The 15,690-nt window shown below is 42.6% G+C and overlaps 1 protein-coding gene across 1 annotated transcript; it reads right to left on the bottom strand.

Moving 5' to 3' along the window:
• Nucleotides 1-426: 426 nt before the first annotated feature.
• LOC308160832 (uncharacterized protein) lies at nucleotides 427-14,448 on the bottom strand (the record flags this gene model as incomplete). The annotated part of the gene is made up of 10 exons (XM_080534768.1): nucleotides 427-792; nucleotides 1,199-1,358; nucleotides 1,659-1,792; nucleotides 2,293-2,561; nucleotides 2,750-2,842; nucleotides 2,941-3,093; nucleotides 4,341-4,473; nucleotides 9,248-9,421; nucleotides 10,078-10,194; nucleotides 14,389-14,448. 10 exons carry the CDS (start codon nucleotides 14,446-14,448, stop codon nucleotides 427-429), a joined length of 1,659 nt encoding a protein of 552 aa, XP_080390894.1.
• Between the last annotated feature and the right edge of the window lie 1,242 nt (nucleotides 14,449-15,690).

Here is a 15,690-nt window from a genome sequence, read left to right as displayed (position 1 = left end):
AGCGGGCTGAGGCATCGGAAAAAAATTAAAAATACATTTTCAGGAATTCGAATGTACGCGAGGGAAAGCAGAGAGAGAAGTGCTTATAATGTAACGCAATGCAAGCAGAGTAGGAAGTGCTTACTCCTGCAGGTGGTGCTAAAAATGCAACGTCAAAATGAATGACTCCTGCTGCCCTGGGACCTAAAATACGACTCTTTTAATGAAAACAAACAAACGGTTACATGCACTTTTATTTTAGTATTTTCACGGTCCTTTTTTATTTTTTCGTTGGGTAAGCACTGCTTACTCTGCTTATATGGACGGCACGTCCTTGAAAGCTTAACATCCCTGAGATGGAGGAAGCAAGCTCCCCTCCAGGGAGACGGGTACAGAAGGTTCTGTGGTTGCGCCCCGCTTCTTCTCCCCTTAACCCCCACATGGGTTTCAAGGACGCGTGAGGACGGAGACCAGCAGACACGCCCACAGTGGGAGGGACAGGATCAGGGGGGCCGGGCCTGCAGAGCGGGTGATGGAGTAGTAACACCTGCCCACGTTCCAGACTCTGTCCCGGGCCACCAGCTCCACCGTCTCAGAGCAGCAGGAGGCGTTGTAGGTGGCCTGGACCACGGGGCTGCTCAGGGGGGTGAGGGTGAGGGTTCCGTTGCCGACGTGGAGGTCGATCGCTTCGATGCCAGTCCCGGTTCCGTCCGTCAGGTTGGCAGAGAGCTCCCAGCTGGCCAGGCTGCAGTCAGCTGGGCAGTCAGCCGTTACACTGACCACCTGGCACCTGGGGCCGGTGAAGTCTGTGATCTGGAGAGAGATCGCAAGAGTAATACAGCTTAATATTGCTGGTATTGACAGTTTCCTGTCTGATCATCACGGCCCAGATCAGAAGGAACCTGGACCCACAATCCGACTTGGAGTTAGCTGAAGAGGTTTCCAATGCCATTATTGTACAAGTGAGCAGTGTGCATTCAATTATATGTAAAAAATAGATTTCATCTAAAGAATCCGTGGCAATGGTAAAATTCACCAGATGCAACCACTTGTCATTCCCAGATTGCACTGGGTGTGATGTCAGATTCTCCATTTAAAAAGTCTGATCCAAGTGAGACTTTAAATCAGGAAAAGGAGGTAATGGAGGAAAGGAAGCGACTTCAGAGTGTGCGAACACGCTCCATAGGCCAGCCCTCCCTACCAGCCCATGTCAGGTTACCTTGGAGACCACGGAGAGTCTCAGCACGGCGTAGTTAGAGTCGGTGGCGCCGGGGGACTTTGCGTCGATGGTCAGGGTGACGTCCGTGCCCGAGGGGGTGTTGGCGGGCACCGTGAGGGTCACAGTACCGTTGGCGCTGCCGTCAGTCATCAAGGGGAGGCTGCCACGAGAGAGGTGGAGTGAGTTAATGTTAAATTTAGCCTAGCATAGAGAACAGCAAAGCAGTAGCAAAGGGAGTCTGATTACTTGGTATGATTACATTTTACATCAGATTAAGAGGTTATATGAGGTCTAATCCCATACGATTGAATACAAGAAATGGAGTTGTTTTGTGCGCATTAGAGTTGTTTCAGCCAGCTGCAATACAAATAAAGTCAGAGAGTTCCCTACAAACATACTAGACCAGCACAGAAAAGCATTATGTGTTCAGTACTGTAGATGTTGTAACATTCACACCCACCTGGCTGGGTAGGCCATGGCAAAGTCTTTGTCGTTACTGACAGTGATGACACAGGCGCCTGTAGTGGCCTTGGTTTTTACGGTGAAGGGAAGAGTGAAGGCCTTGCCAGGTTCCATGGACCTATCAACAACAGCCTAGCAGGAGGAGGGAGGGTCAGTTGCTTTCTGGGCAGTTGAATGAATGAATGAATGAATGAATGGGTCTTTATTGTCATTGCTACAGTACAGGTACCAAACAACGAAATTTAGGAGGGGTGGCTCCCCTGGTGTTAGGAAAGAAAAAAAAACACTTTTAAAAAAATCACAAGAAGGGAAGGAGCTGGTTTACATAAATAAAGGCTGTGTACACTATCCACTGTACTATACTGTACAGATAGACGACTAGGGTTGTCATATTGCACAATAGTGTTATTGCACATTTATTTAAAGTGTCGCAGTTTGCAGGCTTGAAATGTACATATTTGTGCCTCAGCACTACACCTGATTTTTTCAGTCCAGCAGCTGCCATCAATCCGTCCAGACTGTCCAGGGCCCAGAACCTAGGTCTTATTTATTATCTGGTTTATTACAGTATGTTCTATGAATATGACCATAGCCCAATAAAGAGTTTTTTTTTAACAGGAAGTGCTGTTTACCTTGATCACCACCTTGGAGACAGACATCTGGGTGGTGGACTGCCTCTGGAACTCACTAGAAGAGACGACATCACTTCCCTTCAGCAGGACCACAAACTCTCCTGCCGGGACCTTGGTTACTGTAACCAGGATGTCCCCGTTGCCCATGTCGCCCACGATGCCACTGATGACCTCTGACCCTGACACTGTCACCAGGGCGACCTCCCCCACCATCACAGATTGCGGCCCCTTCCTGCCCATCACCGAAAGCAACAGAGTGACCGGGGTACCTATGGAGAAAGGGAAAACGAGGGAGGGGAAAAGAGAAAAGGGGGGAGGGAAAGAGAAAATACGGGTGTGGATGTAATTGATATGATTGTAATTAACAGACAATGGCTTTACTGTACATTTTGATAACAGTTTATGACAGCAAACACACATTTTATAGATTATTTTAGATTATGTCTATTGCGTCTACCTGCTTGTGGGCGGCCAGCGATGGGGACATACCCTGGGTGAGGCCCCTTGAAGGCCTCCACAAAGTCATATATGAAGGTGATGGTACTCTGACCTGGAGAGACGCAGACAACAGTCAGGACTTCATTCTTCTTCATCACAACAAAGTTTTACACGGCTTGACAACATAACTGCATCTCAACTACAGCTCACCTGTGACTTTCAGAGTGTAGGGCTGTGTGGAGTCAATGCTGATTTGCCACATGCCGTTCTGCTTGTCTGAGTTCAGCCGGACTCTATGCAGGTTCCCAACGGTCTGAATCGTCCCCAGTTTGCCGCTCACCTCGTTGTGACTCTGGAGGACACCTGGAGGGATGAGGGTGAGATCTCAGGACATCAGTCCAGCACACTCATTCGACAGGCAAGAAGTATAAAACACATCCATACCAGTCATATACATTTACATTTACATTAAATTTTAGCAGACGGCTTATTCCAAAGTGACTCACAATTGATACATTTGACTAAATAAGTGAATCATCAATCAACCAGTCATAGCAGGAAAAGTAATCTAGCTCAGGCCAGCGGCCATTGGCAGTCATCGTGCTAGGAGAAGAAAGTTTTTTTCTAATAGTAGACACTGGATAGACATGACAAGTGCAAGGGGGTAGTAGAAATCTCTGGAGAAACAGTCGGGGGGGAAGCAGGTGTCTCTGGAAATACAGTGCAGGAGGGTAGTAGATGTCTCAGGAGGAGCAGTTAAGGTGTAGCCTGAAAAGATGGGTCTTCAGTCTCCAACGGAAGATAGGGAGTGTCTGCAGTTCTGACAGCCGTGGGAAACTCGTTCCACCAGCGCCAGTGTAGTGAAGAGACGAGACCGGGCAGCATGACTGCCACGTTGGCGTATAGGTGGTGGGGACAATCGGCCAGCAGAGGTGGAGGAGTGGAGTGAATGGGCTGAAGTCTGAGGGATGACCATTGCTTGCAGGTAGGCTGGGGCTGTCCCTTTTGCTGCTCTGTAGGCGAGCACCAGTGTCTTGAATCTGATGCGAGCTGCTATCGGGAGCCAGTGAAAGGCGTGAAGGAGGGGAGTAACATGAGAGAATTTGGGGAGGTTGAACACCAGACGGGCGCCAGCATTCTGGATGAGCTGCGGAGGTCTGATGGCAGAGGCATCTGCGGAATGGGCATATCCTTCTGATGTTGTAGGGGAAGAATCTGAAGGAGCGTGCTGTCGCTGCGATGTTCTCTGCACAGGATAGGTGATTGTCCAGGATCACTCCAAGGTTCTTGGCTGTCTGGGAGGAGGTTACAGTAGAGTTCTCCACTATGATGGAGAAGTCTTGGAGTGGGCAGGCTTTCCCAGGGAGGAAGAGTAGCTCAGTCTTGTTAAGGTTGAGCTTGAGGTGGCGGGCTGACATCCATGCAGAGATGTCAGCGAGACACGCAGAGACACATGTTGTCACATGAAGGGTGTAATGTGACGCTGCCCTTACACGCTGCTCAGCCCACTCCCCACAATGGTTGAAGTATTAGTTTAGGTAGTGTAAACGTCTATCTGGAGTTTCAACATAGAGCAACTTCTCTCCGGAGCAGGGCAGGTGTACCATTACCTGAGGGGTTGCGGAGGGTGAAGAGGAGCTCGGTTCCTGTGATGTAGAGTGTCACGTTCTTCAAAGACTCGTCCAACAGGAAGGAGAATGTCTCGTCTTGCCCAGGGCTCCTCACCCGCTGCAGAACTGTCACCTGTGGAGGGAGAGAGGAGTGAGAGAGGAAAAAAGAGGTGAGTGATATAGTAGTTGAGGAATATGCATTAGAGCAGAGTTAAAGGACTTGTTCATTAGATTATTGCTGTGCTGTAAAAATGAAAAGTAATACATTTTTCTTAATGTAAGTTTTCACTATTGATAAATGCATCCCTGTGTTCATAATCATAACTTGTGTTATATCATTGATCACTCGTGTTTTTTTGGGGGAACTTAGTTTTTATTTCAGTTTCAGCAACTTGGACAATCATGTCATGTTTTGTCTAAACATTTTTCCATTCTTTTAGCTGTACACATATGGTCCATGGATGTGGTTCAAAGCAAGACACACAAAGCAAAGAAGAGCGATCAACAAAAACATTGAGATGTCAATGACGGAATAAAAGTAATGATTTTGAAAAGAAAGAAAAAGGGTAGGGGGGGGGGTAGGGTCAGGTGGGGGGGGTTGTGTATGTGTGTGTGTGTGTGTGTGTGTGTGTGTGAATGCAACGTCGGCATATATCTATGTGTAGTGATATGAAGTGAGTCTAGAATACAGAAATATATGGCCCCGCGGTGGTGTAGCGGTCTAAACACTAGCCACTAGTGCAAGCTGCCCACCGGGGACTGGGATCGAATCCCGGTCTCGCCAGACCCGGATATGGCCAGGGCACACAGGGAGCGGCATATTGAGCGGCCGCTCCCGAGGGCGGTATAGGACTATTTCCGGACAAGGATCCGTCGCGCAACACCGCCCCCTGGGTGCCGGAATAACGGTGTCGGGCTCGAGGAGCCAGTCAGCTAGTCTGCCTGGCGATCTCCTCTGGGGCTGCCGGCTACGGGATCGGGCGGCGGATCCTACGCAATAGGCAGGGGATAATTGGATGCTAGGTTGGGTTCAATTGGATACCAAATTGGGTGAAAAAGGGATAAAATCTGAAAATCTTGAAAAAAAAAAAAGAATACAGAAATATATGAGTCGAGATGTGTGGAAGGGTTCACTGTATTGGACATAACCGGGCTCCATCTTTTAATAAATAAATGTTTCTGGAGTCTCAGAGTGTATGTTATTTGTTCCATCTGGTAGATTTCCCATACTTTCTCTGTCCACATATTGTATGTAGGGGGGTCTGGTTTTAACCACTTAATTGTAATGCATTTAATTGCTGCCGTTAGTAATATTTGTAAGAGATATATTCTTGCCCTTCCATCAATGCCTTCTGGTATAACTCCCAGTAGTGCCATCTTTGGATCTTTGGTAAATTTTTGGTGGAATACTGCTTCAAGGGCCTCAAACACCTCTTCCCAAAATGTTCTTAATTTGGGGCATGACCAGAATATGTGGGTGTGGTTGCCAATTTGCGTACTGCAATTTCTCCAACATTATTATTATTTGAGTGTGTTGGGCCCATTTTAGCCACTATTTATGGGGTTCTAAAGAATCTCATAACCACTTTCCATTTGAATTCCCTCCATGTATTTGAATTGGTCACTAAATGTGCTTCAGTGCATATTTCCTCCCATATGTCCTGTGATATGTCAGTGTTCATTTCAGTTTCCCATCTCTCTTTCCTCTGTAGTGTATTATTCAAATCCATGGATAGAAACCTTTGGTAAAGGTCACCTATAATTTTCTTATTCTCGTTTCCTTTTTGCAGCTTTATCAAGAACTCTTCGATTTCAGTGGGCTCCAAGACTTTATTCCATTCTCTATGTTTCGTTAGGAAGCTTCTTAATTGTAGATATCTGAAAAAGTCTGTGTTAGGGAGCCTAAATTCCTCTCTTAACTGTTCAAATGATTTAAGGCTACCGTCTTTATGGAGTTGGTGTAAGTTAGTGAGTCCATGATCCGACCAATTTCTAAACCCTATATCTGTATTGGAGGGTTCGAAATTGGTCATAAGACCAATATTGGATAATGCTGAGATTGCTTTAGGTAAGCCAAATGAGAGTTTTATTTTCCTCCAAATCTTTAGTGTGACTCTGGTCCATTCACCTAGTTGAGTTTCCTTTAGAAGGACATCTATGAAAGGCAAGGTCTGTAAGGGCATCGAACATAAACTTTTTTCAATGTTGAGCCATCGTGTATATGAAGAGTCTTGGATCCATGCTGTTAGAGGCTTTAGCTGGGCCGCCCAGAAGTAGTATCTTAGGTTTGGGAGTTTCAGCCCACCATATGGTTTAGATAGTTGTAGTGTTTTAAGTCTGATTCTTGGGCGCCTTCCTTGCCATATGAATTTTGAGATGAGTCTTTCATGCGTAAAAAAAGACTCATTCATGCGTACACTCTCAATACGGCCCAATAGAGACAGGGGAAGTGTTGACCAGCGGTCTAGATCTTTACTGATATTTTGGATTATGCTTTTGTAATTTGCATCACTTGTTTTCTAACAATGAGGGGATTTGAATGCTAAGATATTTAATACCATTCGTGGGCCATTTAAACTCACTCTGGATTTTGATTGTTTGTGGAATTCTACCTCCTATGTCCATAGCCATTGTTTTATCAACATTTACTTTATAACCCGAGAAGTACCCATAGTTGGAAATAAGATATTTTAGGCGTGGGATTGTTGTTGCAGGTTCAGTTAGATAAAGAAGCACGTCATCTGCATACAATGACAATTTATGTTGTTCCTCATTTATTGTCAGTCCCTTTATGTTGTCGTCGTCTCTAATGAGCTGTGCCAGTGGTTCAATACTGATATCAAACAGCAGGGGCGACAAAGAGCACCCCTGCCTGCAACCCCGTTCTAGAGTAAATCGGTCCGACAGAAATCCATTCACTTTTACAGCAGCTTGTGGATTTGAACATAGTGTTTGAATCCATTTTATAAAATTGGGGCCAAATTTGAGTCGTTTTAGAGTTTGAAATAGGTATTGCCAAGATACTCGATCGAATGCCTTCTGGGCATCGAGGGATAATATCATTGCTTCTTCCTCCTTAACTTTTGGGTGAGTCATAATATTTAGTAATCTTCTTATGTTGTCCCCATAGTATCTTCCCTTAATAAACCCGGTCTGATCGGGGTGACTTGTGTGATAATTTTATTGACGCGTCTTGCTAGGATGGCTGTTAATATACGTAGGTCGGTGCATAAAAGTGAGATGGGTCTGTATGATTGGCATTGGGTGGGGTCCTTGCCCTCTTTATGTATTACAACTATTGTTGCGTCCCTCCATGAGGGGGCCGTGGTTCCAGATTGCAATGTATGGTGGTATGCTTTTAGCAATAAGGGACATACTGTCTCTTTAAATGTTTTATAGAATTCATTACTAAACCCATCCGGTCCAGGACTTTTATTGTTTTTTAGTGTAGAGATCACTTCTTGTATTTCCCATTCTTCAATTGGTTCATCTAGTTCTTTTGCCATAGGCTCAGATAGCTCTTTTAGTTTGATGTCTTTCAGAAATGCTGTCAATTCATTATCATCTGTGCAGGTGTCCGTATTTTTGTAAAGAGATTTATACAATTCTGCATGAGACCTTGAGATTTCATCAGGTTTTGTGAGTGTCGAGTTATGAGTTTTTAATTTCTGTACTATATTCGATGATTGTTGTTTTTTTAGTCTTAGTGCTAATAATCTACTAGCTCGGTTTCCATTTTCATAATATTTTTGGTTGGTAAACCTTAAATTGCCCTCAATCTTTTCAGTGATTAGGCTATTTAGATCCCTGCGTGCTTGTTTGAGAGCATTAAGTAGATTGGAGGTTGGTGTTCTTTTATGCTGTTGTTCAAGCAGCCTTATTTTATCCTCTAATTCTCCTTGTTTTGCTTCTCTATTCTTTTTTTTCGCGCTCGCGTATGAGATAATGCGACCTCTAATGTATGCCTTAGCACAGTCCCATAGGATGAGAGGTGATATTTCAGGTGAGTCGTTAGTTTCTAGGTAATACTTTAGTTCAGTTGTTACAAATGTGATAAATTCCTCATCATTTAGAAGTGATGTATTTAATCTCCATTGTTTGGTTTTTGGCCTGTGGCCTATGTTCCATGATAATGCAAGAGGTGCATGATCAGATAGAGTAATTGGTAAGATCTTAATGGGCCGGTTTCAGAGACAAGGCTTAAGCCTAGTCCTGGACTAAATCACACTTTCAATGTAAAATCTCCATTGAAGATGTTTTTTAGTCTAGGATTAGGCTTAAGCCTTGTCTGTGAAACCGGCCCTATGTCTTCTATCCTGTGTAGTTCTGCTTTGGGTGTAAAGAAATAATCAATTCTCGAATAAGATGAATGTCTGTGCGAGTAGAAAGTAAAATCTCTACCTTTAGGGAATCTGCTTCTCCAAACGTCCACTAGGCCTGATTCTATCGACAAGTGTTTAAGCATTCTACTCATTCTAGAAGTGGGAGTTTTGGAGGTAGGTTGTCTATCCATTAGCTGGGACATAACGCAGTTGAAGTCTCCTCCCAACAGTAGGATACCGGAGCTGTGTTGTATTGCTGTGTTAATGACTGTGCTAATGAAGCCGGGCTCATCCTCATTTGGAGCATACAGTATATGTTCATGAGGGATACATGTATCCCATCTATAGATCCATTCACTAAAATGAATCTTCCCTCAATGTCCTTGTGGACCGTTGTTGGTGTAAAGTTAACCTGCCTATGTATCAATATGATCACTCGTGTTTTGATGAATTGTTAGGATTTTCATCACACTACTGTATAATAATGATTGATCTGCCTACGTATTGTTGTCAACAGTAATAATGATAATGATGCAGTATATTCCTGCGTTGTTACAGAGAGAAACAAAATGTCCGCCATCTCACCAGAGCGGAGGTTGAGGTGTCGAGGATGATGTCAGTGGCCTGGCGCAGGTTGGCCTTGGACACTCGGATGGCCTGACCCCCGGAGGCCAGAGCCAGGTCCCTGTACGTCTGGAAACCTGTCACGGCTTCAACCGAACGTCGCCTCCTCCGGACATCGGTCATGAAAAACGACACCTGTGGGAAGAATGTTTGAAATTCAATAATCCTTGATTATTTATCCCGATGATTAAGGATTCGTCTCTGTCTGTTGTTATCATTAAAAATATCTTAATATGGTGCAAAGAGGAGAGTGCTCCTCAGACAAAACATTTTGGCCAACTGACTGTATTAAAATAATACTGTCAAATCCTTGGAAATGTATCAAATACTCAGTCAACTTACATCTGTAATTTATCCAAACATTAGGCTATGTCTTTGAACAATGACGCGGTCTCTAGGTCAAGAACCAGATGGGAGGGGATTTATGAATGCAAACCCTGTAAATGTTAACTCTGTTCTTTGCTCATGCTTCTCATCAATTAAACATGTTTATAAAATTAAAACACATTTTAAAATGTATCAAATAAGCACTGCGAGCTCCAGCTACTTTTCAGCCTCCCTCAAATCCGTTGACCACCTTCAAATAAACACAAAGCTGTAAGAAGCAAGACTGATAATGAACCAAATAAGCATTACACGTGTAGTTTGTCATACGCTTGAATAATTGTCACCAATTCACACAAGGGGCGCTACATAAATCGTGGAGGACATGTTTACTGTACACTTGTACCAGTATTCATTGAAAGAGATGGAGAGAGACAATATAAGTCAGGGAGTTTTTTTGTGCTCACTGTTGACTTGGTGCTCCGCATCAGGGCGATGATGGTGTCCTTCAGGGCGATGTCTTTAGCCAAGGCGTCTGTGAATACATAGATGTCAGAAGAGGCAGGCGCACCGGTCAGGGCCAACTGTCAGAGAGAGAGAGAGATATGGCGAGATTGAACCATTAATGATGATTGTATACATCTTACTTTTTTTATTTAAAATACATATTAATTATTATTATTTCAATTATTCCACCTGATACTCCTAAAAGGATTAAACTATTGACACCATTCCAACTTTAAAACATGCAGAGAGATCAAACTCACATTGCTATGTGGTAGGTTGGTTTGGTTTTGATACCTTAAGCTTTTTAAACATTATAAACTCAAAAGTGCACTTTCTAACATGGAGGTTTATGGAAACCAAAAGATGCAATTTTCCAACCACTGCTAATCTTACACATTTTAAGCTCTTCACACTATTTGAACTGTAAAATGTGCCAAAAACATCTCTGATAAAACCGTTTTGATACCTATTAAGCGCTTTAAACAATTGCGCTTTTTGTAACTCTAACATCTCTCATCCTGTTAACATGGTGGAATGGTGGCTAATTTACAATGTTGATTTAAGGCAACATTCTGAGAGCCCCATTATTACTGCAACTGCTAAACCTTAATACCAGAATTTGTAGACAACAAAATGCATTATGCTTGCTGTAGACCGATTGCAAATCAGACAGGCAGACAATTGAATATCAAAACAGATTTATTATAATACAGTGCAGACACAGAACTTGCAATTGATATACATAAAGCAGTTGATCAAATAAAGAAAATACATGCTCTGTGCATACAACATAATGATAACTGTAAGGGGTAATCAACGACATGGTGCCAATATTGCCAATATTATTATTGAAAATAATCAACATCATGCAGATGTAATGTAACACGTCCCTATTGAGGCCTAGATTCAGCCAGCTGAGATCAAGGAATGATAAAACATATCCATCCACCGTGGCCTGCTTCACCCATCTCCACACTGAACAGAGATACAACAGAGGGAAGCAATACATTTGAGAACACAAATAATTATTCCATAGGACACTGTCCATAGTTCTCAAAATATTCTCAAAGGCAGATTTCCAAATAAAAGCAATTAGCCATTAGCTTTTATCACAACATTTTTATTGATTGTAAAACGAAATTTGCTTCACAAAGTCTACATTAAAAACATGAACTTACCGGATTAGCGGGACAACTAGCCTGGTGATGCGGCATAGCCTCGTAAATCCTAAACAGTCTCTATGGCAAGACACCTCGTGAGCTTAGAATGAGAAGGTTCTATCTCCGTTTAGAATGATAAGGTTCTATCTCCGTTTAGGGCAGTTCAGAGATATTGAGCGTCAAAGTTTTTACATTCCATTATGTTTTGTGAGATGGAACCTTTGTATTTTATGAATTACTAACTCAATGTCAACATTTAAAAAAAATAACACCACACAGGCGTTAATAAACACCTAATGGATCAGATTATGTAAAAAAAAACTAAATTTTGACAAAAATTGAGATAGAACCTTATAATTCTAACGTCACAATCTTTCACCATAGTTGTCAAGATTGGGCCAATCAGGGTAACTTCATAACGGTCCCATCTGTAAGGTAAGACCCATCATTCACCTAAGTTTCATAAAAATTGTCCCAGTCATGTCTGAGGAAAAAGCTTGTGTGGACAGAGACTTATCAACTCACAGCCCCCTCTGCGGCAGAGTGATCGAGCTTCCTAGAGGCTTACTTACGGGGGAGTACCCAGCATTGTTTTAATCCAAAATACAGTACAGTCACACAGCGTTCAGGGCACGGTGAGGTTCTCAGAGTCGAGATGAAGTGATGTCACACTGACATTCTGTCACGGCAAGGTGGCACCCTAACAAGAAGGCAGGCGGTTGGAGAAATGTGCACACAAGTTTATATCGCCGTCACATCAATGGTGTCTCAATGGACTATAGTACAATCCGAGACTGCTTGGGTCAGTGTCACAGAAATAAAGGTGGAAGTCACACGTCTTACAGGTAACGGAAGTGCAGACATTGCTCTAGTATAGCTTGTGCAATCACCTCCTGAATGGTTGCAGATTGAGCGGAAATGCTCGAAGATAGGACTGGACTTTGTGCTGTGCTTGTCGGAATCTCAAGCATAGCACAAAGCTAAGACTAACCAATGTTTTACCATAAGGTCCTCCCACAGCTGTAAATTCATATGAAAAACAAGCATGAGGTAAAGCTTTGCTTGATAAACTGTGCCATGAAAACACACCATGAAACATTAATTTCAATGTTGTTTTGGGCTTGACCAAAGAGAGTAACACTAAAACTGTTAAACTGCTTTGAAGTGAGATGGTTCTTTACCTCTAAAGTAGACTATGGACCAGGCTAAAACAATCATTGGTTCAGAGCTGTTTGACTACTCACCACTCCAGTCAACTTAAGCCACTACCAACAAAATAATGAGTGACATGGAAAAATGTGGCCAAATCACCTCAAATCTTCTAACCGAGTCAGTGGCCACAAGAACTGGTTCTCCTACCACTCAGTGGCTAAAGTTGCTGGCTATTTAAAGACCTTAACCATAATTAGTCTACTGGCTCAGACTACTTTCAAGGTAAGGAAGCATCTAATTAATGTTGTAAAATAGTGAACTATGCCTTTAACCCTGGAATTTAAGAATAGAGTTCAGACACGAATAACATAACAGTTCCTAAGGTAAATTGCTGGAGGCACAATCCAAAACTCAAAGACTCAACAAGTTCAATAAAAACGTTTTATTCACTCAGAGAAACACCAGACAACACTTGAGATCACCTCCAGTTGGCAACACCCGAATCTAAAAGAGAATATCAGCAGTCAGCAACCAAGACGGTCAAATTAATCAGCAAAATGTTCATTTGAAATCTTATCCCAGAGTTCTTGGGTAAATCAAATCAAAAGCATTACCTTCATTGTCAGCAGTAGAGGTGCCCAAAGCCTGAATGGCACCATCAGAAGCATTCTCACACCTTATGACCCAGACTGCGGGCAAGGTCTGATTTCCATAGAGAATCATATTTGGGAATGATGGCAGTATTATAGTCATCTTGAAAGGCATCGGGAAGGCTACCAACTGTGAGGTTGGAGGCCAGTGTAGTATTAATGCCACCTTGAATGGTGTGAACTGTGATGTTGGAGGCCGGTGCAGGATTAGTGTCATCTTGGAGCACTTCCTTGAGGGACAAGGAAGGACCAGAGTGTGAAGAGGCTCCGAATTCCACTTCGTTGGCCTCCAAAGACACTTCAAAATCAGAGAAGGTGGTCAGGAATCAAGACAATGGTCTATGCCATAGGCTATGGCAAGTGCAAATCAGTTCTGTAAAATAACGTATCCATCTCAACCTTTAAATTAAGATTTAAAATACAGATGGCGAGATGCAGATGTTAGCAGGGTTTACCTTCTTTGACATGGTTTTCAGCACTAGATCCCATTGACTGAAGCAACTTCAGGTTTTTCTCCAAGGAGTTATCATTGGAGAGCAGCGCTAGAAAATAAGGGGGAAATGTAGGTTATAGTACTGGTCTTACAACAGGTGACGAAATTCAAACACCCCTCAGAGTGTCAAACAGAGTTGTGCAATCTAATGGCCACGTAACAAGATTAATTAACAAGAAATGCTTTACACTTCACTATTTAGTCAACAATTAAAGCCACAACCCATTAACACAATCTAAATGTCAGCCTTGGACACACTGTTGAACATGGGAGTGAAGATTATTTGAAGCCGAGTGTTTGTTTACATTGAGGTCGTTTGAAGATTGCTAGTAAGTCCTATACATTATGGGTTCTGCAGGGGTAAGAACACTTATATTATCATATTCTTTGAGAATCAATGGGGATAACAAGCATACACATCCAACAAATTGTGGGTGGTGGCTTAAGGAACTCAAATTTAAACTACAGCAACAAAGGACAACCACAAAGACGTTCATTACCTCTGAATCCTCTCTCCAGAGGGATTTCATTCTGGATTAAAGAATTTCCGACAGGTGAACAAGAAACTGTGGGGAAATGGCACAAGCAGAAGTTCATTCCAGACACAGTCTCATCAAATAATAATCTTGACATGAAAATGGATGTTGTCAATGATTAAGTAAGACGTTAGAAGTTCCATTCTTTTCTTTTTCAATATTAATTATAAAACTTGGTTTACAAACCTTTAAGGAGCCAAACATTCAGTGCGACGCTCAGCAATATCCTCATTGCATCCATGATGAGACTGCTGTTGTTCCTCATAACTGAATACCTTACCTGAGCCTGGGTGGGGTATATGAAGGCTACATCCTGGCTCCTACACCTGAAGCCAATCATGTCCTTATTAACATCAAACAGCTTGATTGGCTTCTTAGCGCTTGTGGATCCCTCTTCGGCTCCGCTCGTTCCCTCCTCGGCACCGCTCGTTGAGCCTAATCAAGCCCAATCTGGGACAGTTGCGCCGGCTCCAGCAGGTGTTTACAATCTCAGACGGAGAAACCAGCAGCATAAAAAGCCCCACAACCTGCCGTCTGATGGTTGATCATTCTGATCCCATGTGGTTAGTCGTCTCGCTCCCTCGTGTTATCTCTAGTGAATTCTATATCCGTATGTATACTTGTTTATGTTCTCAGCCGTATTTTTTATTTTTTTATTTTTTACCGTTTGTTTTCTCTCTCACCATTCAAGGAACCTTCCTCCCCTGCCTCCCAGTGTCACTCCCCGCTCCTCCCAAAATTACTAAGGGTGAAGCAGGATGTAACAATTCACCACCAAGCACCCTCTGATCTCAAAAAGTTATCACTTGTTTAGTTATCACTTTCTTCTGAACATGCTAGAATGCTAGAATGTAGCGTGAGTTTAGAATGATATGGTTCTATCTCTGTTTAGGGTAGTTCAGAGATATTGAGCATCAACGTTTTTACATTCCATTATGTTCTGTGAGATGGAACCTTTGTATTTTATGAATTACTAACTCAAAAATGTCAACATTTTAAAAAATAACACCACACAGGCATTAATACACACCTAATGGATCAGATTATGTAAAAAAACAACAGAACCTTATAATTCTAACGTCACGGTATGTATATGATTACTACCAAAGACACATCGACCACTTAAAACAGGAAAACTTTGAGATGACTGTAGAGACTAATGCAATGCAGTAAAAGGAAGAATATGGATAAAATGAATTAATAACAAAGACAAAATTACTCAAAAGCTAAAACCACCATATGTAAAATCAAGGCTAGAAAGGTATGTTTCAAATCAGCATAACGGTCACAAAAGGTCTGAATAAAATGAGAAATGTACCCATTTCTGACATCCCGACATAAACAATAGTGACAAGTGCACACTTCAATATGATGGCTCTGACCCTGAGGAAACGCAACTATGTTGAAACACAATCATCTTAAATATCACAAAAAGTCCACATACAATTAGAAACATACCTGTTTGATCTGTCTATTACTCCTCTCTGCAGCTCCCCACAATACACAATAACGGTATTTGGTTTTTATTGGTTTCTTTGGTGTTCTACAAGTCTGAACTTGGCTTACACACAGGAATTCTATT

This window comes from Nansenia antarctica (assembly GCF_963989245.1).
Source record: "Nansenia antarctica genome assembly, chromosome: 6".
NCBI lineage: Eukaryota > Metazoa > Chordata > Actinopteri > Argentiniformes > Microstomatidae > Nansenia > Nansenia antarctica.
Note: the sequence above shows the minus strand (reverse complement) of the source record. Positions and strands in the feature narration are given on the sequence as shown.